Genomic DNA, 20,907 nt, shown 5'->3' with positions numbered 1-20,907 from the left:
AACAATGAAGCCCTGATAATTATTATTATTATTATTCTGTGGTATTGATTTTACAATGATGTGTTTATGTTTTCATGTTTTGTAGTAAAAAAAGGAAATCTGTCATCTTTAAATTTGAAGGTATTTTTTAATAGAAAATTGGATGTATTTCATTGTTATTTTTAAGTGGTTAAAATTAATAAATATCAATACTTTTTAAAATAATCGAGAAAAATGTAGATGGGTATCGTTATGCTGTGCGTTAGGTGTCGAGTAAATCACTTCTAAAGGGGGGTTAAATTTGAATTCAATGATATATTATTGTGTATGAAAAACAACTCTGAGTGGAAACCTGTATCAGCCTATAATATTACCAAGTACTGGTATATTTTGTGGTGTGTTTTTTCATCTATTTTTCTTTTACTATTATGGTAGATTGATAAAATTGTTTCCAAAAATATTGTATTTATAATATTATTAGTATTTAATTATTATAATAACATATATTTATATCATATTGTATCAACCTTTATAATTTGACATTTTAATATTATCGACTGTATAGCACTGGAAACGAAGCCATTATTCAATAAATGGTCAATCGTGTTGTAGAAAAAATTTTACCACCTTTGTGCAATGACGAACAATCATCAGGTGTGAATGACGCGCAACCAGAGATTGAAACGACGTCCAAGAAGTGTCAGTGAAAACGAACGACGATAATATAAACGATATAAACGGAACGCCAGCTGAGAGCGCGATTATATTAATGGCGATTGATCTAGTCGTAGGCTAGTTCTGGGTGCAGCACCCACGTAACTCAAATCACGCCACTGACGATTTACGGTGGCCTTGAAACATGTAAAACCGATTATATTAGACATGTGTTGTTATGTTCGATGTGATTAGCGTCCGCAAACACAAACCTCGCCCACTTGGCCGAAGACTTTTGACAGGATGACAACGGGGTCGAGTTAGCACATGAAGGATACGAGACGGAACACGGACAGTGTCCGGCGGTATGTCATCCAAACATGTTTTCCGACCACCCACGGCACGACGGGATTTGTGGACGTAGTGCGCTTGAGTCACCCACATGATCAACCCTCCAGTGACTTGACGGGTGCCCGACTGCTTGGACGCGTAGAGCGGCAGTCGTTCACCGATATAGGACCAACCAAGATAAGATGACCAATGGCCATAATCTACACGCTGTAATACTTTTTGTACCCATTTTGCCATCACCTATTCCCCCTCCAATCTCCTTTATTGTGTTGTCCTGTCGATGTAAATTTTTCCCCCTTTTTAAATCTTTTCTTTATTTTCTCTAAGTGCTCTTATCTTTATACATTTTTTTTTATATCAAAATGTAATGCCACATCTAGCGCTCTTAATGGTATATTTTTTTTATTTGTAAGATTCTAATATATCATATGTTTTGTATGTCATATTTTTTTTTTTTTTTGCTTCTTAAAAAGATAATAAAATTAAAAACTGTTTACACAAAAAGTATTATTTATTTACCTCGTATTGTCGAGTATATGAATCAAATATTACAAAATCAACAGTTTATAAAATCGTTTAAATATTAATAAAAATCTCATATTGTAGATTAAAAATAATAGGTGATGAATAGATTTTAGTCTAACTATCGAAGAACAGAATTGGTAAAAGACCATTAAAAAGATTGTGTGAAAGCCACCGAGAAAAAAAATCAACCAAGTTTACCATAAAAAATATAACAGCAGAAGAAATAGAATGATGGAGAAAAATTGACAGAGTGATCTTAATAACCAAGAATCCCCTACCTCTAAAAAAAAAAAAAATACAAATATGACTATGAGTATAATATTATCTTGTAAATATGACTTTCAAATCTCAATAAGACACACAACCCACAACCTTTCAGACTCAATATTGTACACGGATTTTTTTCTTAAAATGAATGTAAGAATTATTAAAATAAAACAAAGGATTATTGTTAACCTCTATTTTAAACTTATTTAACTGATTCTATATATTGATCGCTGTTCAAAAACTTAATGTTAACAAGATTGGTTAAAATATAATTTAATGAGGGAACACAATTTATATCAAAATGGATTAGAAAATATAATACTGTATAATAATAAGATAATAAATATTTTATTTTTATCTTACACAAAATACTTGATCACAAATAATCAAGTGACTAACAATTATTATAATATTTATTTGTACATTTATTCAGTCTTAGTGAAATCGACATAAACTTATGATTGTTTAAATGTTTCTCCCTAAACACTGACTTACCTTAAGCTGTCGATTTATCTGAAATCAATCATCATATACGCATAGTCCCTCGTCGTACTGACATATGCGAATATTGTTAATATCAAGACATTCTATAAACATAAGATAAGTATAATTTCGCGAACATAAAATTTGTTTAAAATATTTTTTCATCAATTTTATTTATCATTGTTTTTTAATTAATTAAAATAGTCTTAAAAAATTATTCATAATAATACGTGTTTTACGTTTCAAAATCATCCGTGACAGAGGACGACAATAAACCATATTATACGTCACATTGACAAAACTGTCGTCACAAGAATTGATCAAAAGGCCTCAGTATGTTAAATTTAAATTTTATAATATAATACTTAGAATCTTGCGATCTGAATAAAACGTGTTTTGCGACGAACAGGTTACATTTTGGTTGACTCCGCTTAATTATTAAACTACGTCTTCTAATTGATTTTCAGTCATTCGTTAACAACAACGCCATCTATGATCCAATAAATTGCTTAATAAATAGTAAAAAAAGAGGAATAGGATAGTGAATTTTCTTTGTAGTATACATTTTATGGAAAGATGTCGTTGCTAGTACTAAAATTTCGATGATATAATTATTTATTTTAATATAACGTAAAATATCGTATAGGTATATTTTTTATTTTTGCAAAACCTTGTATCCATCTTATACCTGTTTTAAGTAAAAAATAATTTTTAATGACGCTGAGTACGTCCCAGAGAAAAATAGACTCACTTACGTACTTTACCCACTCTTTTCTTATTAGCAAAGTGTTTCTACCAATTTGCATTCATAAAACAAATATGTTTTGGAAATGTGATCAAAATATGAAACAAATGATGCAAAACTCCTAACATCTTATGAATTATTATATTTTAAAAAAGTTTTTATATTGTAAACTAATAACTTTAGTTTTTGAAGCCTTAAAACTTATAAATAGAAAAATATACAAATTTAACTCTGCTGTCAATCGCCGTCTCATAGAGTAGGCCAAGTGTACTTGACTCTGTCGAAAGATACTTAACATGCACTTAAATTATGAAATAAAATAAAAAAAAAAAAAAGACGAATAATTACACATGGTCTAGTAGTGTTTTTATTTTACGACTCACGTTTTAAATATACTTAAAATAATTTACTATACTTTACATAGTTTTTAAATCTTATTTGCTTTTTTAATACTTAATTCAAGCAAAGTGAAAAACCTCATAATAATATAAGATTAATAATTGGTTTTAAAAATGTGTTTATATTATAAATTATATATATATATATATATATATATATTATAATTATAATATATTATTAAGATCCTACCTTTCAATTTTACGATAAAAAAATAAATGTATTAAAAACTTTTATTTTAACATAGATATATTTTTAGATTGACAATATTTTTTGTTTTTTATATATAATCGTTATTCGTTTTTTGCTTTAGTGTTTTGAAACTTTATAACGTTATAAGGTTAAGACACTAGAATTTCGTAATATAGCCATTTTCATTCTGTATCTAGGTTGTTCCTGACAACCGATGAATAATATAATTGTGTTACCATAACAACCAAAAAAGAGAAAAAACAGATCCTAATTCTAGATCCAACTTATTTTTTATCAAAAGTTGCTTTAAATAATCGATAAATAATATAATTACATTATCATAGTCATCCATTGATACATTTTTTTATTTTTGTTATCATACTTTAAAAAAACTTATAAAATTCAATGTTTTTCTATACAGTGGAGAAATTATCAATTAGCGTCAAAAATCTAAAATAGCATATAAATCACGTTTTAAGAAAACCTGGATAAAAATAATCCAAATCATTAATAGAAGAAGGCTATAATAGCCAATATTAGGTACCTAAAATTTTTTTATAATTATTAGTTATGTACCTACTTATTATTTAATGAGTAGCTTCAAAACTCAACATAGTATTAAGTATAAAAGTATCAAACAAAAAACGCCAACCGTAAAACAATTTAGGAATATATCATTTACAGAAATAAAATTTATAATTACAATTTAAATACCATACATAAATTTGAAAAAAAAAGAACATTAAATGTAATTGTATAATTATTACGTTATATATGACCTTTACAAATATATTCTCAAGGTCTAATGCTTAATCAAACAAAATTGAATTAAAAAATGTATTAAAATAAATACTGTATATAATTTTAGGCATTATAAATATATGTGTTTAACAATACTCTTAAGGCATGGACAATTCATTAATTATTATTAACTTTCTTTTCTATTTAGTTATATAATTGTATTGATATTTTTCTATGATGACGAAAAATTACTATAGCGATTATCATACACAATATTTACAGTACTTTTAAATTGTATAATTTGTATAATAGAGTAGTTTTTACAATTCATTTGATAGCATAAAATATAAATTTAAATATTAAGCAAATATGTAAAAGGAAATATAAGAAATATCAATCGTAATAATATCTTTTAAAAATATAGGATTGAAACATTACATAAATTCTAAGTGGGCATTGACTAGTTAAAGTTAAAGTCAAGCTAAAAAAATAATTTTTTTTAACATTTTTAAATTGACTAGTTATTTAATTTAAATTTAATTTTTAAACTAATTTATTAAAATAAAATTACGTTTAAACAATAAATTATCCATAACTGTAATTTTATTTTAATTATTTTTTATTAAATCATATAGCTATACAATAATTTTAAATAAATTATTATTCTTTGACTTAAAAATTTAGTTAAGAATGTGTAGTTACAATACGTTAATGCAATAAGAAGTAATATCTATATTAAAAATGTTCATAAAAATTTAAACTATTATTTCAAACAACTGAAAGTTGCACAATCACACTATAAGTCTATAAATAGGTGATGATTAAAATAATAAAAAACTACTTTTTAAATTAATTAAGAAAATATTTTTCTTCATATTATTAACTTTGAACTTTTTAGAGTTAAACGTATTGTTTTATTAACGTTGAATTAACCTAAATAACTAAGTGATAACTGATAGGTATACTCGTATAAAAAAAATAAATATTTCATAGAATTATAATATATGTATATTATGTGCTCTAGTAATTGTGACCATACCCACACTGAATAAATGTGATAAAAATATATAGTATAATATAAGATAAATTAACGAATTAAGATTAATTATATTTATAAAAACCCATTAAGCATAATGTTATACCATAGTACGTTGTGAAATTGAAATTTGTCTTGCTATACTTTCTATGAACATAAAAAATGAAAAAGTTTTTTTTTACTCTTGAATAATAACTGTTCACAGTTACGGTTCAGTTGTTTATATTAAAAATTAAAAATATTATACATAGGCACATATACAAGCGAATAATGCTGAAATATCACAAAAATTCCAATTATAAGGAGTCTTTGCAAAAAATTCCATTGTATAAAATGCCGTTTTTTGCTTTGGTTGATATGCAATTTTCAGCGTAGTTCAATAAAATTTCATAAATAACTAAAAAAAAAAAAAAAATAAAAATGATAAAATATTTACCAAAAATTATAGTATGACAGGTATATTATTTCAAATATTTGATTATTTTAAAGTTAACAGTGGTAAACTCAAAAAGAATTAACGTTGGAATTTGTTTTTATATTATTTAATTAAACAAAGTAAAAGCTATAACTTTTAATTTTAAATAACACCATACTAAATTATAAGTGTATAACTAACTGTACTAATTTGTAATTCGATTTTAAGACGTTTTTTTGTAATAATTTTATATAATATACACCTATTGGAATAAAAATATTTTCAGTAGAATCAAAAGTATACTTTTAAAAGAACCACTCCGTGAATAAGATTTTAATTTTTAGAAGTATAAATTATGAAAATAATGCAAATTTCAGGTTTTATTAATTACCTACATTAAAACAAAGACTATTATAAGACTTAAATAATTTAAATATTAATGTTTATTATATTATTCTGTTTAAATAACATAATATGTTTAAATAGGCTTTCCCAGTATAACGTGACTATATCAATACATAAGTAAAAATGAAATCATACTTTTTTAATCATTATATATTATTATATTGTTAACTATTATGATTATGATTTTTAAAAACTGAGAGATCAGATGAACGTGTTAACATAATACACCTCCTCGTCAACCCCTCGTTATTCAATAGACTGTATTTGTTATTTTTTTTTTTATTATTATTAAATACATTTATAATCTGTATACCACCGCAATTAATAAGCAAATAAGTTAACGTTTATACAAGAATTAAAAAACATGAAGGAAAAAAAGGATCTATCGAGTATCGACATTACTTTTAAACTGCAGTCATACGCTGCATATCATGTGTTACGTATTATTGTATTATAACGAATATTATTATTGAACTATTAGGATTTTTTACGGAACTCAGATGATCCAGTTAATGTATGCAATGTGCTCGACTTTCAGATGGCGTTTTATACTTTGAATTAATGACTAAAAAAAAAAAAAAAACCAATTTAACGATATTCTGCAATTTAAATACTAAAAAGAATACAAACACGACTTGCAAAAAATGACGTGTTCGTAAAAATTTTAATTAAATTCGAAAAACTGCTTCGACGCGTAATAAACCACGGCGGTAATAATATCATCACCGGTCGACGTGCGGTGATGAGTCGACGGTAATACTCACAAGTTAACTTACAGAAACATAAATCGTGAATGACGGATCCGTATTTAATTGCGTTAGTAACGCGTTAAACGTCGATATGGCGATATGACATTATTAACGACCACGGTGGTTACAGCGGATTGCAATATTTTATAGTACACATTTTATGCACGCTATATTTCGTTTATATATTTATTATATATTTGGCATCACAAAAATAGTGGAAGGTATACCGAAACCGTGTGTGTCGCCAATCGGTCTGAAATCGAATACCCGTCCGTTACCAGAGTTACACCTTACACGCATAACCTATACGTCGTGTCAACACCTGTTGCAGTGCCGCGCGTCAATGACAACATCGTAAACGGACGGGCAACGTTATAAACGCAAAATTAATATTATATCGCAGTACACATATTATATAGTGTTTAAATAAATCACGCGACATCGCGAAATGCAACGTGACGACGGTAAGAATTGTAATGTCACAGCCGTTGGGGCCGACGACCTGCAAACGACCAGTGAAGATCATAAGCTGCAACCTTACGACGAAGAAGTAGACAAATTGATCGAATGGTTGCGGAACATGCCTCACTTGCCAAACGTTAATGGTGAGCACACAATGGCAAGAATCGATGTAAACAGCCGATATTTCTATTAAATTCCCCAGACAACACTTAAGCCTTAGATATTTTTAAAGGAAATAGAATCAATATTAAATAAAAAATTAATTTGTAACTTTTTTCTCTCTGATCAAAGGTTGATAATAAACACTTCTAAATTATACCGATATAATATACGGAATTATTCATCAGTTTTAGTTACTACAACAAAATTCTTTAAATAACAAGCTTATTTAAATTATAATTTTTTCTGTACCTTTATATAATCACAAAACTTAATATATTTTAGACTTATTATCATGGACGATTATTTTCAATACAAAGAGATTAACAAATCAGAATTTATCCGTTAAAAATTTAATTTATGTGGATTAGAATTTTCAAAAAATGATGTTTATACTTTTCAAATGCTTAATGCCTCAAAAATGTGTTTGATGATAAAATATTACAGATAAAAAAAAATCGCAATTCAGTGTACTATAAATATTGAACTTCACCGTCAACTTAATCGCGAATAAATAATTTGATTTACCATTTATCCATAAATGATAAGGATATTAATGACCTGAAACATTCTAAAAATTATACCCAAAAACTATAAAATTATGTTTATAAAACAATTAAATATAACATTAAAAGATACGTTCAACAATTCATCATTCATTATTCGTTTGTAAATATTTAATATATATTTCATATTTTTAATAAATTATTAATATAAAGTTCACGTTTCTTATTCAGGTGTGAATGTAAGTTATGATTTGTAACACTAGCAATATTTACTTATCTATAAGTGTAGCTTACAGAAATTTTTGTATAAAATATAAAAATGTGTGTATTTAAAAAAAAAAAAATTAACTTTTGATATTTAAAATGTAAAAAAATTACTATTAGTAAAGAGTATCGTCAAAAAAACATAACAATGTATTTACTAAAAATAAAATTATATACAGATATTAAGCTAAATTCAATTAGCTGATACATATACAATTGATACTAATATAATATTTTTCCAATTTTTAAAATATATACTTGTATAACATGTTTTAATTTAATATATAACCTAAACTTTAATAATTAAATTAACTTTATATAGAATTATTGTTTTCTTTTTTTTTTTTAATCATTAATGTCTGTTTGCCTTTTAATTTTTTAGCTATTTGACCTATTTAGAATCGTACATTAGTACCACACCCGTTAAAAATGTAAAAGTCATAAACTTTCTATCCCTTATAATCAATAATATAAAGTTTAATTTATTGAATCCAACATATTATATTATTACAATATTAAATATGCATATAATATGTATTGAATTGATATGATTTTTTTTACTGTTGACCTTGAAAAATGCTTAAAAGAAAAACATAGATTTGATTAAATTATAGAGGAATAATTATTTGGAAAAATACATCGAAAATTGTTATTGTAATTAAAGTAACTTTCAATTGGTTTAATAAAATAAAATATTAAAAACGCTTAGAAAAATAATATAATTGTAAAACAGAAAAAATATTAAAGTAATATAAGAACAATATTGTTGAAAGGAATAGAAATTACAAAGTAATCCAAACACGTGTAAGTTAAATTAAAAAATAAATTAAATATATAGAATAATATAATCCACTAATAAACGTACGACGGCAACGAGTCACATAACTCGACTGTCTTACAGTACTCATATACTATAGCAGTATAATATAAAATACTACACGCAAAATTGCAATGTGTCATCTCTGCAATGTTGCTTCCTTTATATATGTATTACTATGTAGTTAATTTATAGTATGATAAATTGATAATACTAAATATTATATACAACCTACAGGTTAATTCCTAAGTTATAATTTAATATTTCAACAAATATTTACAATTAAAAAACAACTAAACATTTACAATAAATATGTATGTAAATATTTGTATATTGTGAATTAATATAATAATATTATCTTAACTGTAAAGTCAATATTAATACTGTTAATATAAAAAAGTGTCAACTATTTTCAATAAATTTGTACTTTATACTCATAAAAGTCATAACCGATTAATATTTCTTTTACATTTTTAATAATTTTTGAAATTTAATTAATAAAAAACTATTAATTAATAAAAAAAACTATTATTTTATCATTCTAATATCATTAGGGAAAAATGAATCAGATATCACAATGTATCTATATTGCCTATTTAGAGCGCCGTGTTATTATTATTTTGTTAAAATTTTACCATGGGATTTATTTTCATATGACTTGTTCACATCAAAATTATATTTCTGTTTCGGAATTAAACTAAAATATAAAAAATAACTCGAAATAAAAATGAACAAAAAAAAAATTAATACCACACGTCTTATAATAAAAAATGTATCATGTATATTATAAAAAAAATACCTTTTAAAAACTCTGTTATTTTAGAAAAAACTAACGTAGATAATTACTGGCAGTGAGTATACAAGGGAATTATTTTTTACAAAGTTTAAAATCATTATAAAACATTATATTTGAAAATAAACTGTATTTTCAATATTTTTGAAATTAAAAAAATAGTATACTAGTATTATAGTTTTCGAATAGAAATTTAATTTAAATATATACAACTATTAAATGTGTATATTTATGAAATTTTAGAATTTAAATACTGAGATATCTAAAAAATAATAAAACTATATCAACTACTGACTAACGAAACACAATAATATAAGAAAAGTATTGTTTTGTAGATATTTCGTTGTACAGCTTTACAAAGTGAATACCCCTAAAAAAGACGTAGTTTAGCGGATCATTATTTCCTGAAACATTATAAACACACTATATATATTTACTTTTTTAATTTTTTAAAATACACAGTTATAATTTGTAACTAAATAATGAAAATTATTTAACTACATGGTTATTTATTTTATACTTAGAATTTAGAATATTGCAATATCGACTGCTGTATTGACTTAAAACTCGTTATTATCATTTATCACACAGATCGAGCGTGGTTGCGGAACTGTTTTATTGGACGAAAACTCCGAATTGAGAGAACAAAAGAATCTTTGGATGGATATTTTTGCTGCAGAGCGCTGATTGACGAATTTTTCGGCGTCCGCGATCCGCTCGGAGATGATGTCCAAACGGCGATGCGTAAAACGTCAGTATACATTATTAATATTATAAAATTATTTATTTAGATTCATAATATGATAGAACATTATAATTTTATTTTACAACTCTGGCAGAGGAGAGAATAGATGATTGAAAAAATGTACGATTTGCTTATCATTACTTATCATTTTTTTTCCTTTTGCGTGTGTACTGCAATACAGGTGGTTTGGATTTTCGACCAATTTGACGGACGAAGGTTATCAAGTTATAGTGACGAGAAATCTCACTGACGAAGACGTTCCCGGCAGATATTTAGATCAGTGGACAAAATACTTTTACATGTGCATCGACTGGAACTTGAAGCGGGAAACGGTAAATGGTGTGATAATTATTTATGACATGGCCACGACGAACAAAAACGAATTACTCACTCAAGTGACACCAAATTTTCTTAGAAAATCATTACAATGTTCAGTGAGTATAAGTATTTTTTTACAATATTTAAGTACATCAGGTGTGGCTGATGCAAGGATCTCTTACTTTCAAATTTATAACTCGTAAAAAAGAATGTAAAAGGTATAAATTATAAACATAACAAAAAATATTACAGTATTTAATGATTATGATATGAACACCGCGACTTAAAGCACAATAAAATAAAATCTAAAGTTATCATCAACGTTGTTAATATAACGAAAGTATTACAAAGTTAATTTAATCATTATTAGTTTACTCTTCAATACTGTGTATAATATAAACATTTTAATTTTGTACAATTAAGTATATTACCAGCTGTTTATTTGTGTACCTTTGTATAATACAGTGGTGCCTAAATTTACCGAACATGATGTTTGCTTAAATATAATTTTTTATTATTGTCCGTAATTAACGTAAATAATAACATATATGTTATATGTATATTATATTTTATAATATTCATTTTTCTAAATACAAATTGCTTAGTCTCTTCAAAAAAATTAAAAAGATTAATTAAATAAAAGTTTGTTAAATATAGATTCCACTGTATATTTCAGTTGACAGTCATATTGTTTTTATGATTATACAGACACGTTTTGTTAACAAATTATTTGTTTTCAGACATTTTTCCCATACAAACTTATACAAGTCCACTTCATAAACGTACCATCGTATGCAGCCGTAGTGTTCAATATTTTAAAATCTCTGGTTCCTAAAAAAATCCAATCACGAGTAAGTATTCGCAATAAATTATGTTAGCAATTTGTATCAATTTTACTACCACATTAAAACAGTATACCTACATAATATTATTCAAATAAGTGAATATTTACTTTTAATTTGTATGTACCGGATTAACTATTATAAGTACCTAATTTTAATATTTATGATGATCTTAAATTTCTTAAAACTCTGTAACGTGTTAGCTTAAAATGCTTTGATAATTAAATGCAAAGACTATCATAATATTTAATAATATTACTCAATATATTAACTTAAATTTATTTTGGTAAATAAAAAATCAATAGACCATTATAGTGATTTTTCAAAATTTCTTAGTAAAAATTTATAAAATTACATAATATCAAAATAATTATGAAACCTAAGTATATTTTGGTACATTTTCATTACAAGATATAACTTAAGAATATGATATCTAATAGAATAACGTAAATATATACTATATACGGAATGCAGTATGTGTATAATAAATTAAAATTTGTTTGAAAAATTTAAATAAATATATTTTTATTTCGAAAAACTGATATTCAAACATTGCGGTCTACTTTCATAATAATACAACGTAAAAATCACTATGGTAGATACACAATATAATATGAATTATGTAAATTTAAATTGCGCAAATATACCTATGTAATAATTAATAATAATAATAATAATTACATAAAACGAAGCGTTTTTCATAGGTATAATATAATTGATACCTACCAATTAATTTAGTCCAACTTTCAAACAAATAAAACATATTAATTTATGTGATTTTTCATTCATTTACAATAATATTATTTCATCCAAGAAACATTTATGTTTTAATTCAGATATTTATGCACAATAATCCATCAGATGTATTACAACATATCCAAAAAGAATGCGTGCCATCAGATTTAGGTGGTTGCGATAAATCTATCCAGGAACTGGGTGGTAAGTTTATCACATAATTATATTGTATTTCAAAAATATAACTAGTTGGCAATAATGTAGTAAGAATTTTATTTGTAGTTTACTAATGTCATAAGCGGTTTAACTGATTTTTGACAAATCATTATCAACTATTTGTAGGGTTACAAAAAACAACGAATAATTTATAAAAATGTATTGTATTAACTATATTCACTTTAGTAAATATTCTTAATCAAAAAAAAAAAAAGTTGTAATATTAAAAATAATTATCATAAAATTAAAAAAGTTATTTAAAATAATAGTAATAAATTACTCATAAAAGGTTAATTACGCGTCAGAAAATTAAAATGTTATGGATGCATAAATATTTACTGTTTTTCTAGAAACTACCTTTTAAGTAAAAAAGATTCGCTATTGATTCGTTTATTATCACATTCGTAATATAATACACCATAAACATTCGTTGCCTTGAGTATAAGCTCCATTTTGTGGGTCAATATAAAGTATTTACTGTTATTAACAGTTTTATAGGTAAATCAAAAGTGTTCAAAGTTAAGATGCTTTTCATTTATCAATGGGGACCCCAATCTTATGTTTATCTTATAATTACGGGCAAAAGGATTTTCGCATCACTTTTCTGGTAAACTTTTAGCATGATATAACTTAATTGTATGATAGTTGACGTTAACGGTTGATGAAAAAAAAAAATGTAGATAACGTATATGGCAGATTGATTACAACACTGATGCTGATTTGTTAATAATATTATCTGATATTGAATTTAATTGATGTGGTTGAATGGTTTATCTACAGAATTCTGCAAAAAGAACATCATAGCAGAAAGAGAGATGTTCATGAACGGAATACTTTCATTAAAAGCGGACATGGACAAAAAGCCAAAAGATACAAACAGCAATGAACAATCAGAACTCTTCGGATTTGACGGGAACTTCAAGCAATTGAATATCGATTGAAAAGTTTATTTTGTTTCGAATATTTTTCCGATTTATTATAATACCTACTGGTGGATATTTATTAAAAAGCATAAACAATACACTTATAATTCTTAATATTATAATAAAAATTGTTAGTTTATAGATAAAACAAATTTTAATTAAAATTATAATATTGTAATACATAATTCTATAGTGTTGTGATAATTAAATTTTTTTCGTAGTACCCATTTAAGTTAGATTAGAGATGTTGTTATAATAAATATTTTTTTTTAAACTAAACAAACCTAGATAATAATAATGATAGTTAATACATTGACTCAAATAATATGTACCCAACGCATAAAAACAATATCTTAACATAGAAATTTATAAATTACACAATAAAATAACATTATTTTTAACAAAAAAAAAAAAATAAAAAATACTGTAAATAATAAAATACGCAATATTAACGAAAAAATATTTTGAGTTAAATATATATATATATATATATAGTTGTGGCAACAGAGATAATTGGATAAGAAATTTTTTCGTGGCAATTTAATACGGTACGCATTAAAGTCAAAATAATAATTATTTTATTCATTTTGCATTGTATAACGTATTTATTATATTTACCAGCCATATGCAAAAAATAACGTATAAAAACTTGTGATCATGTCTATGGATAACTCATAGACAGTACGCTGAAGTAAAATATTTTAGTAAGATTAAAAATTATTATTAATATTATATCATTTAAGAATTTAAAAAATAATTGAAAATTTGATTTTGTTTATTACGCAATAAATGATTATTATGATTAAAAAATATTCGTAGTTTATTATTTAATAACAGTTTTCACATATTTGAAGTCTTTTATTTACTTATAACCGTATAATTCTGAGATTTTAATTGAAGTAGATCAAAAAGATGTATATTTTATAAACGTTGCTGGAAATTGAGATATAATAAATCTAAAATCCGTTATTAAATATAAAAAATAACTTTTGTCGACTTCGATCGTTAAGAGTGGATCAAATATTTGTTTATTTTTCAGTGGCAAAGTATACATCAATTAACTTCTGTCATTAAATTAGAAAGTACCTATAGGTTACATTGACGTGTACAATAAATTTAAAAGTACCAATAAAACTATACTTGCACAAGTAAAAAAAGCACATCTACCCATTCCTTTTCGATGGTTAACACTAAACACGATAATATTATTTCCATGTATTTATCTATAGAATACCATGTACAAGTAATTCCACGAGTGTAAAATAAAAACGTGCAGAAGAACTTCTGTTATTACGTGTGTAAGAAGTTAAAACTTTAACTATACGTTTATATGATGTTAATCAAATGATTTAATTGAAAGAATAATTAGATTAAAACAGCAAAGTTTTACGTAAAGAGTAAACTGTTTAATTTAACCTATCTGTACAATTTTTAAAACGTTTTACTTTTGATAAATGGTACTTGATGTTTTTTGCATATTTTAGTATGCAATAGAAATTTAATTAAACGACATTATATCGTAATCATCATAAATAAAATAGTTAGTTTCTATAATAAAAATAAATATAGCATACGATCATAATTAATAATTGTGGGGCCATTATGATATTACTAAGTGATATTTTATAAATAAACTTTTAATTATTTTAAAACATAATAAAATTAGTACGATGGTAAAAAGAAGTAATAACTAAATTAATAATGGATTTTTTTTCGTATGAGTCTAAAAAGACATCACCGGAATCCAAAGTTAAATTAAAATATGTGCAGAATATATATTATAAATATTTTATACTTATTTATAAAAATAAAAAATAAATAAGAAAAACCAGTACCATGTATAAAAGATGAATAAAATTATTTAATTATATATAATATTTAAATTATTACTTATAAGAGAAGGCCACCCAAAATACTAATTTGTTAATTTATTTTTTATAAGTATGAAGATAATGTTTACAAGTTAATTGAGCTTATTTAAAATGAGTCATTATTTTTTTAAAAGTCTTAGTAATTATGTTCCATAAAATACAGCTAATAATATTAATTAGAATTAAGTCATGGATAAGAACAAACTCTTTGAAACACTATGTAGTTAGTTACAAATTTTATTAGACTGCTAGTTAGGTATAGTTTGTCAATATTTTTGATTGCAATCAAAAGAAGTATTTATTATTTTTTTTTTTAATAAGAATAATATTAAAAATAACAAAATAGTATTAATAATATAATATAATTTAACAAAAAGCTATATATAATTCTTAATAATACAGAGTCTTCCGAATTTCACATCTTCACACCACAAAAAGTATGGTAGTTATTATTCCGTTCTATATTTCTTACATGACCTCCACATTTTTGTCTCACAGTTTTAAAGACATATATTACATTTTCAAAAACAAATACTCTTCTAAAAATATTAATGATTTAAAATGTATACATATATACTAAAGAAATGAAAAAAAACCTAAGACAAAAAACTGGCTTTAAAAAATACAAACATTTTATTTTCAAAATGATAACAGAAAGCATAAAATCGAAAAATGTGTTACTTACTGTAGACAGACAGTTTTGGTCACGTGTCATCACGCTGCCAGCAAGTAGAGTACAATTGTTGGAGTAAATGTCGCAAATATGTATGCCTGTTCATACCAATGAAGTTGTCCATCGGGCAGCCTTGAACGGCTTCGAGTTTCTAAGCAAAGGACTCGACTGAAGAGCAATTTAATTTTTCTACACTCAATCATTATTTATAAGTACAATATTAAATATACCCATACCTTTCGTTCTTTCATTTATTATCATTGCGGGAGTTGTTGTCTCCTATTCTAAAGTTACACGTCTAAGAATGTTTTATTTAATATTTGTTTATCTATATAATAAAAAAACAACCATAAAATCGTAGCAAAAAAAAAACCCGTTTTGCTTATAAATTATGTTACATTATTATTATAAACATATAAAATCTAAGTCAAACTGTCGGTATGTTTGAGATTTTTATTATAATAAGTTTTTAGAATATTTTTTATAATCAGGTCTATTGATTTTTAATAGCTTTTGATATAGTACAACGGTTTTTAAACAGTAAAATATACTACGCACACTCACATAATCAGTACAATTATAATTACTTATATCGTTAAAAATGAAAACGATTACTTAATGACTAAAACTGAAAAAGAATAAATTATAAAATAGATAACCCACATAAAATAAATTTACGATTAAGTTTAAAGAATAAAAAGTACCAACAAATAATAGCTCTTACGGATAAAATTATATATAAATAATATGAAGGGAGTATCCTAATCACCTGCTATATAATAGGTATCGAGTGTTTCTCGTAAATGAGTAAGTCGCTGTAATGGATATATTAAATTTCAGATCAATGGCAAATCATTGAATACAAAAAACGATTCTAATTGAAAGAAACCAATGTAAGAAAGTATATTTTATATATTAGGTAAATTGAATTAATTTTCGCCAAAAACATTACATTAATTATATTATTAATATTTAATTACTATAATAATATACCCTAGTACCCATATTATATTTCAATTATACATTATTATTATTATTGCTTTTAAGCCATACCACCTTGCCACTTTGTCGTAAAACAGGCTATGAATAAATTCATTGCATAAATAAGTAATGTCTATAATAATTATGATTATAAGATTATAATTTAATCTGCATATTTTGAAAATATCATTAGGTACAGTAAAATTCATAGTATAAGTAAAAGTTCTAAGTTCCCATGAATAATGGTGTTCCATAATTTTGTACTTGTTTTTCCCATTTATTTTAAAAAATACTAAGAATTTTAAACTTTGACTTCTTAAAACCACTGACTAGATCAAATTTTCTACCCCCCTCAAAGTTGAAGACTAAAGCTTATCGTGTACATATACATATCATTATAAAATCAATATATTCGTTGCTCTGCTTAAAATCTAAAAATATATAAATATTATGATGAATAGAAAAAATAAAAATTTGAGTATGTTTAATACTTAATATACAGTCTATATAGTGTATATGAGTATATGAGTGAATCAAAGGACGATATCCTACACTGTATACAGACGGGAGATTATTGGGCTTTTGGATATATTACTACTGTAGTTATCCGAATTATCCGAATCATCCGTTTATATATAGTTTTTATTTAATATAATTTACTACGCACAAACCAACATTATATAAAGTTAGTCTCAAAAGAAAAATATGATGTGAATTATCACAGAAAATTTAACAAATGCATGTGTCCCTAATGACTTCTTTCTTAATAGGAACTACATGTCAAAATAAATAACAGCTGTGTATCAATCGTATATGATGATATAAAAATAGTTTTAAAAGTTATTAATAATTCCATAATAATTTATTATTACTTCTCATAATATATATTTAGATTTTAAGTGTAGCAATACATTTATTAGTCTTAGAATGATGTACTCATATTTTATTTTTATTTTATATTTTATACTACGTAGGTACCCATTTTTACTTTTTTTAACTCTATTTACAGAAATGCGATGTCATTAAATTTTAAGTAATTTTAATTGATAAATTATATGGTATAAATATATATATATTATATTAATAATATAATAAATACAATATTTTTGGAAACAATTTTATCAATCTACTGTAATACTAAAAGTAAAATAAATGAAAAAACACACCATGAAATATACCAGTACTTGATAATATTATAGGCTGACAAGCCGTTTCCACTATTATTTTTCATATACAATAATATATCATTGAATTCAAATTTAACACACATAATAGTGATCCATTAAATACCTAGTGTACAGCAGAGTGATGACCACTTGCCTACCTTTTTTTTATTTTTCATTTTATTTTTAAGTTATTTAATTTCCCAAATCTAACTTCTAAAGAGATATTTCTTAAAATAAATGTATACATAAAATAAAAAATAAAATAATCTATTATGCAGACCAAACCAAGTATAAAGGTATTAAATTTTTGCTACGACAACAAATTGTTACACTAAAATTATTTCCATTCAACTTTTTCGTAATTTAAAATGGTTCAAGAGTTGTAACAATAATTGTTTATTTATTAATCCGTTTAACTACCGAATAAAAATTAAATCTCATCGTAGGTAATGGTTATGAATATTTAATAATAAAATACATAATTACATAGACTAGAGTTCACTAAATTGAAATACCATGCTTTACTGTTTTTACACTCTGTAGACACGTCGTGATAATGTATGCGCAGTGTGTACATGACGTGGTATAACACTCAATACCTCATCAAAACCATTTTACCTATCTGGAATCCGCAGTTAAACGCGTGTGATAGAAATGACACTCGAATATAATCGTATATACATAATATTATTATTGCATAGTAATTTATACGGTTTTAAAATTCCAGTTTTCTCATAGCGCATGCGCCGTATAGCTTTTGTTTTTTTTCGTACGTCGGTTTTCAATGGACAAGTTTCGTGCGAGTAGAAGAAATTCGAGAAAAATAATAATTCCAAATTCCTATTTGGACTTTTAAAATACATTAGGTTTTAGAAAGTACCGTAACAATAAATAATAAGCATGTAAATAACACGACAAACTACGTCACATATTCATACAGATTTAAGACCCGAAGAGATATACTTGTTATTAGGTATTGATTGTTTCCGGTGTATGTATGACGGCAATAGGAATTGGACTGGAAACAGCGCGGTCTTGTATTTCTTCATAGAATACTATAGCAGCGTGTTTCGTATAAAATTCGTCACTTCACACCGACGACGGCCGTACGCGAACGACTTATGTCATCAATATAATAATATTAATGATAATAATAATAAAAATAATAATATAATATGATATGTCGATATTGTCGACACCCAACACGTATAGGTGAGTGCACGCTATACCATAATAATATAATATTACTAAACGACATTCGAATACGACAACACGTGAAATATGCTATTTTCGGTAACGAATATAATAAATTGTAACTCTTTTTTTTCCATACAACTTCGATTGATATTATAATAAATTATTATATATTCTACTATTTTTACCGTTCTCGTTTTAATTACGAATAATAATGGGCGTTTTAAAATGTCGATAGTGATTGACACGCCGAATGAGTATCTATAGTTATACTATAGTACCTGCAATATCCTATATATACTTTATAAAACTGTGTATATGTATAAATATCATATAAAAAATATCAATTACTTAAAAACAATGTTAGACAAATGATAATGCCTTCGTAGTTCCGCGAACGTTTTCCAACTGAACGATATCTGCCATCGTCGATTTCCATGACGCGATCACTGGTAGTACGTAATGTGATTTATAATTACTATCATCTTGACATAGCCTATACAGTAGTATAATAATACAATGATTTGGCATATGTTTTATACTTGTGTCGATAAAATTCCAATGATCTCTTTAATCTTCAACGAGCATAAATCACCCTCTTTTATATTATTTAACAATTGTCCGATATTTAATTGACAACAGAAAAACTACGTTTTTCAAACGAGAAACGCCTTTTTTAATTGTTTAATGTGAATGATTGATCAAATTTTTTTTTTTTTTTTATAAATATTGATGCATCTCAATTAAAATTAAAAAACAATTGATTTCTGAGTTACTAAACTCTACATATTATATCAACATCATACATATTACACAATACATATTTAAACCAATTTTTATTAACAATTATCATTTGTAAATACATTTAATAATTTAAAAACCACTTGCTCAAATTTTGATTTCTTTAATATGTAGTGTGTTTATAAATAATAATAATCTACTTAAAAATTTACAGAAAAAAAAGATTGATTGTAGTTACAAAATATAGTTTATATTAATATATAATAATAATTCTTAAATTACATAATAAAATTTGAAGTTATCACAAAAATGGCGTAAGTATTAATATTTATAAATTTCACTTTGTTGGTTTTATACGTATTATTTTTTTTGTTTTTTTAAACATGGAATTTCGGTTGTTTGAATTTTAAAACACTATTTCCTTTAAATAAGCGATGTCCGGAGAGCACGGTTTGTGGTCCACCTACGCGTAGAACAATAGCAAAGTGCCAAAGTGTATAATAATAATAATAATAAAATTAGCTCTAAAAATATGAACCAATATAATAATACAAGCGTACATA

At 24.9% G+C, this 20,907-nt stretch overlaps 1 protein-coding gene across 1 annotated transcript; it reads left to right on the top strand.

Moving 5' to 3' along the window:
• The first annotated feature begins 7,386 nt into the window (after positions 1-7,386).
• Positions 7,387-13,781, top strand: LOC112592547 (retinaldehyde-binding protein 1-like). Its single transcript, XM_025336637.1, has 6 exons — positions 7,387-7,543; positions 10,531-10,690; positions 10,866-11,118; positions 11,743-11,853; positions 12,681-12,783; positions 13,576-13,781. The coding sequence occupies exons 1-6, from the start codon at positions 7,387-7,389 to the stop codon at positions 13,734-13,736; spliced, it is 945 nt and encodes a 314-aa protein (XP_025192422.1). The 3' UTR covers positions 13,737-13,781.
• Positions 13,782-20,907: the final 7,126 nt, after the last annotated feature.

This window comes from Melanaphis sacchari, unplaced genomic scaffold (assembly GCF_002803265.2).
Source record: "Melanaphis sacchari strain LSU unplaced genomic scaffold, SCAv2.0 Contig178_pilon_pilon, whole genome shotgun sequence".
Lineage (NCBI taxonomy): Eukaryota > Metazoa > Arthropoda > Insecta > Hemiptera > Aphididae > Melanaphis > Melanaphis sacchari.
This window is presented reverse-complemented; position numbering and strand designations above follow the sequence as displayed.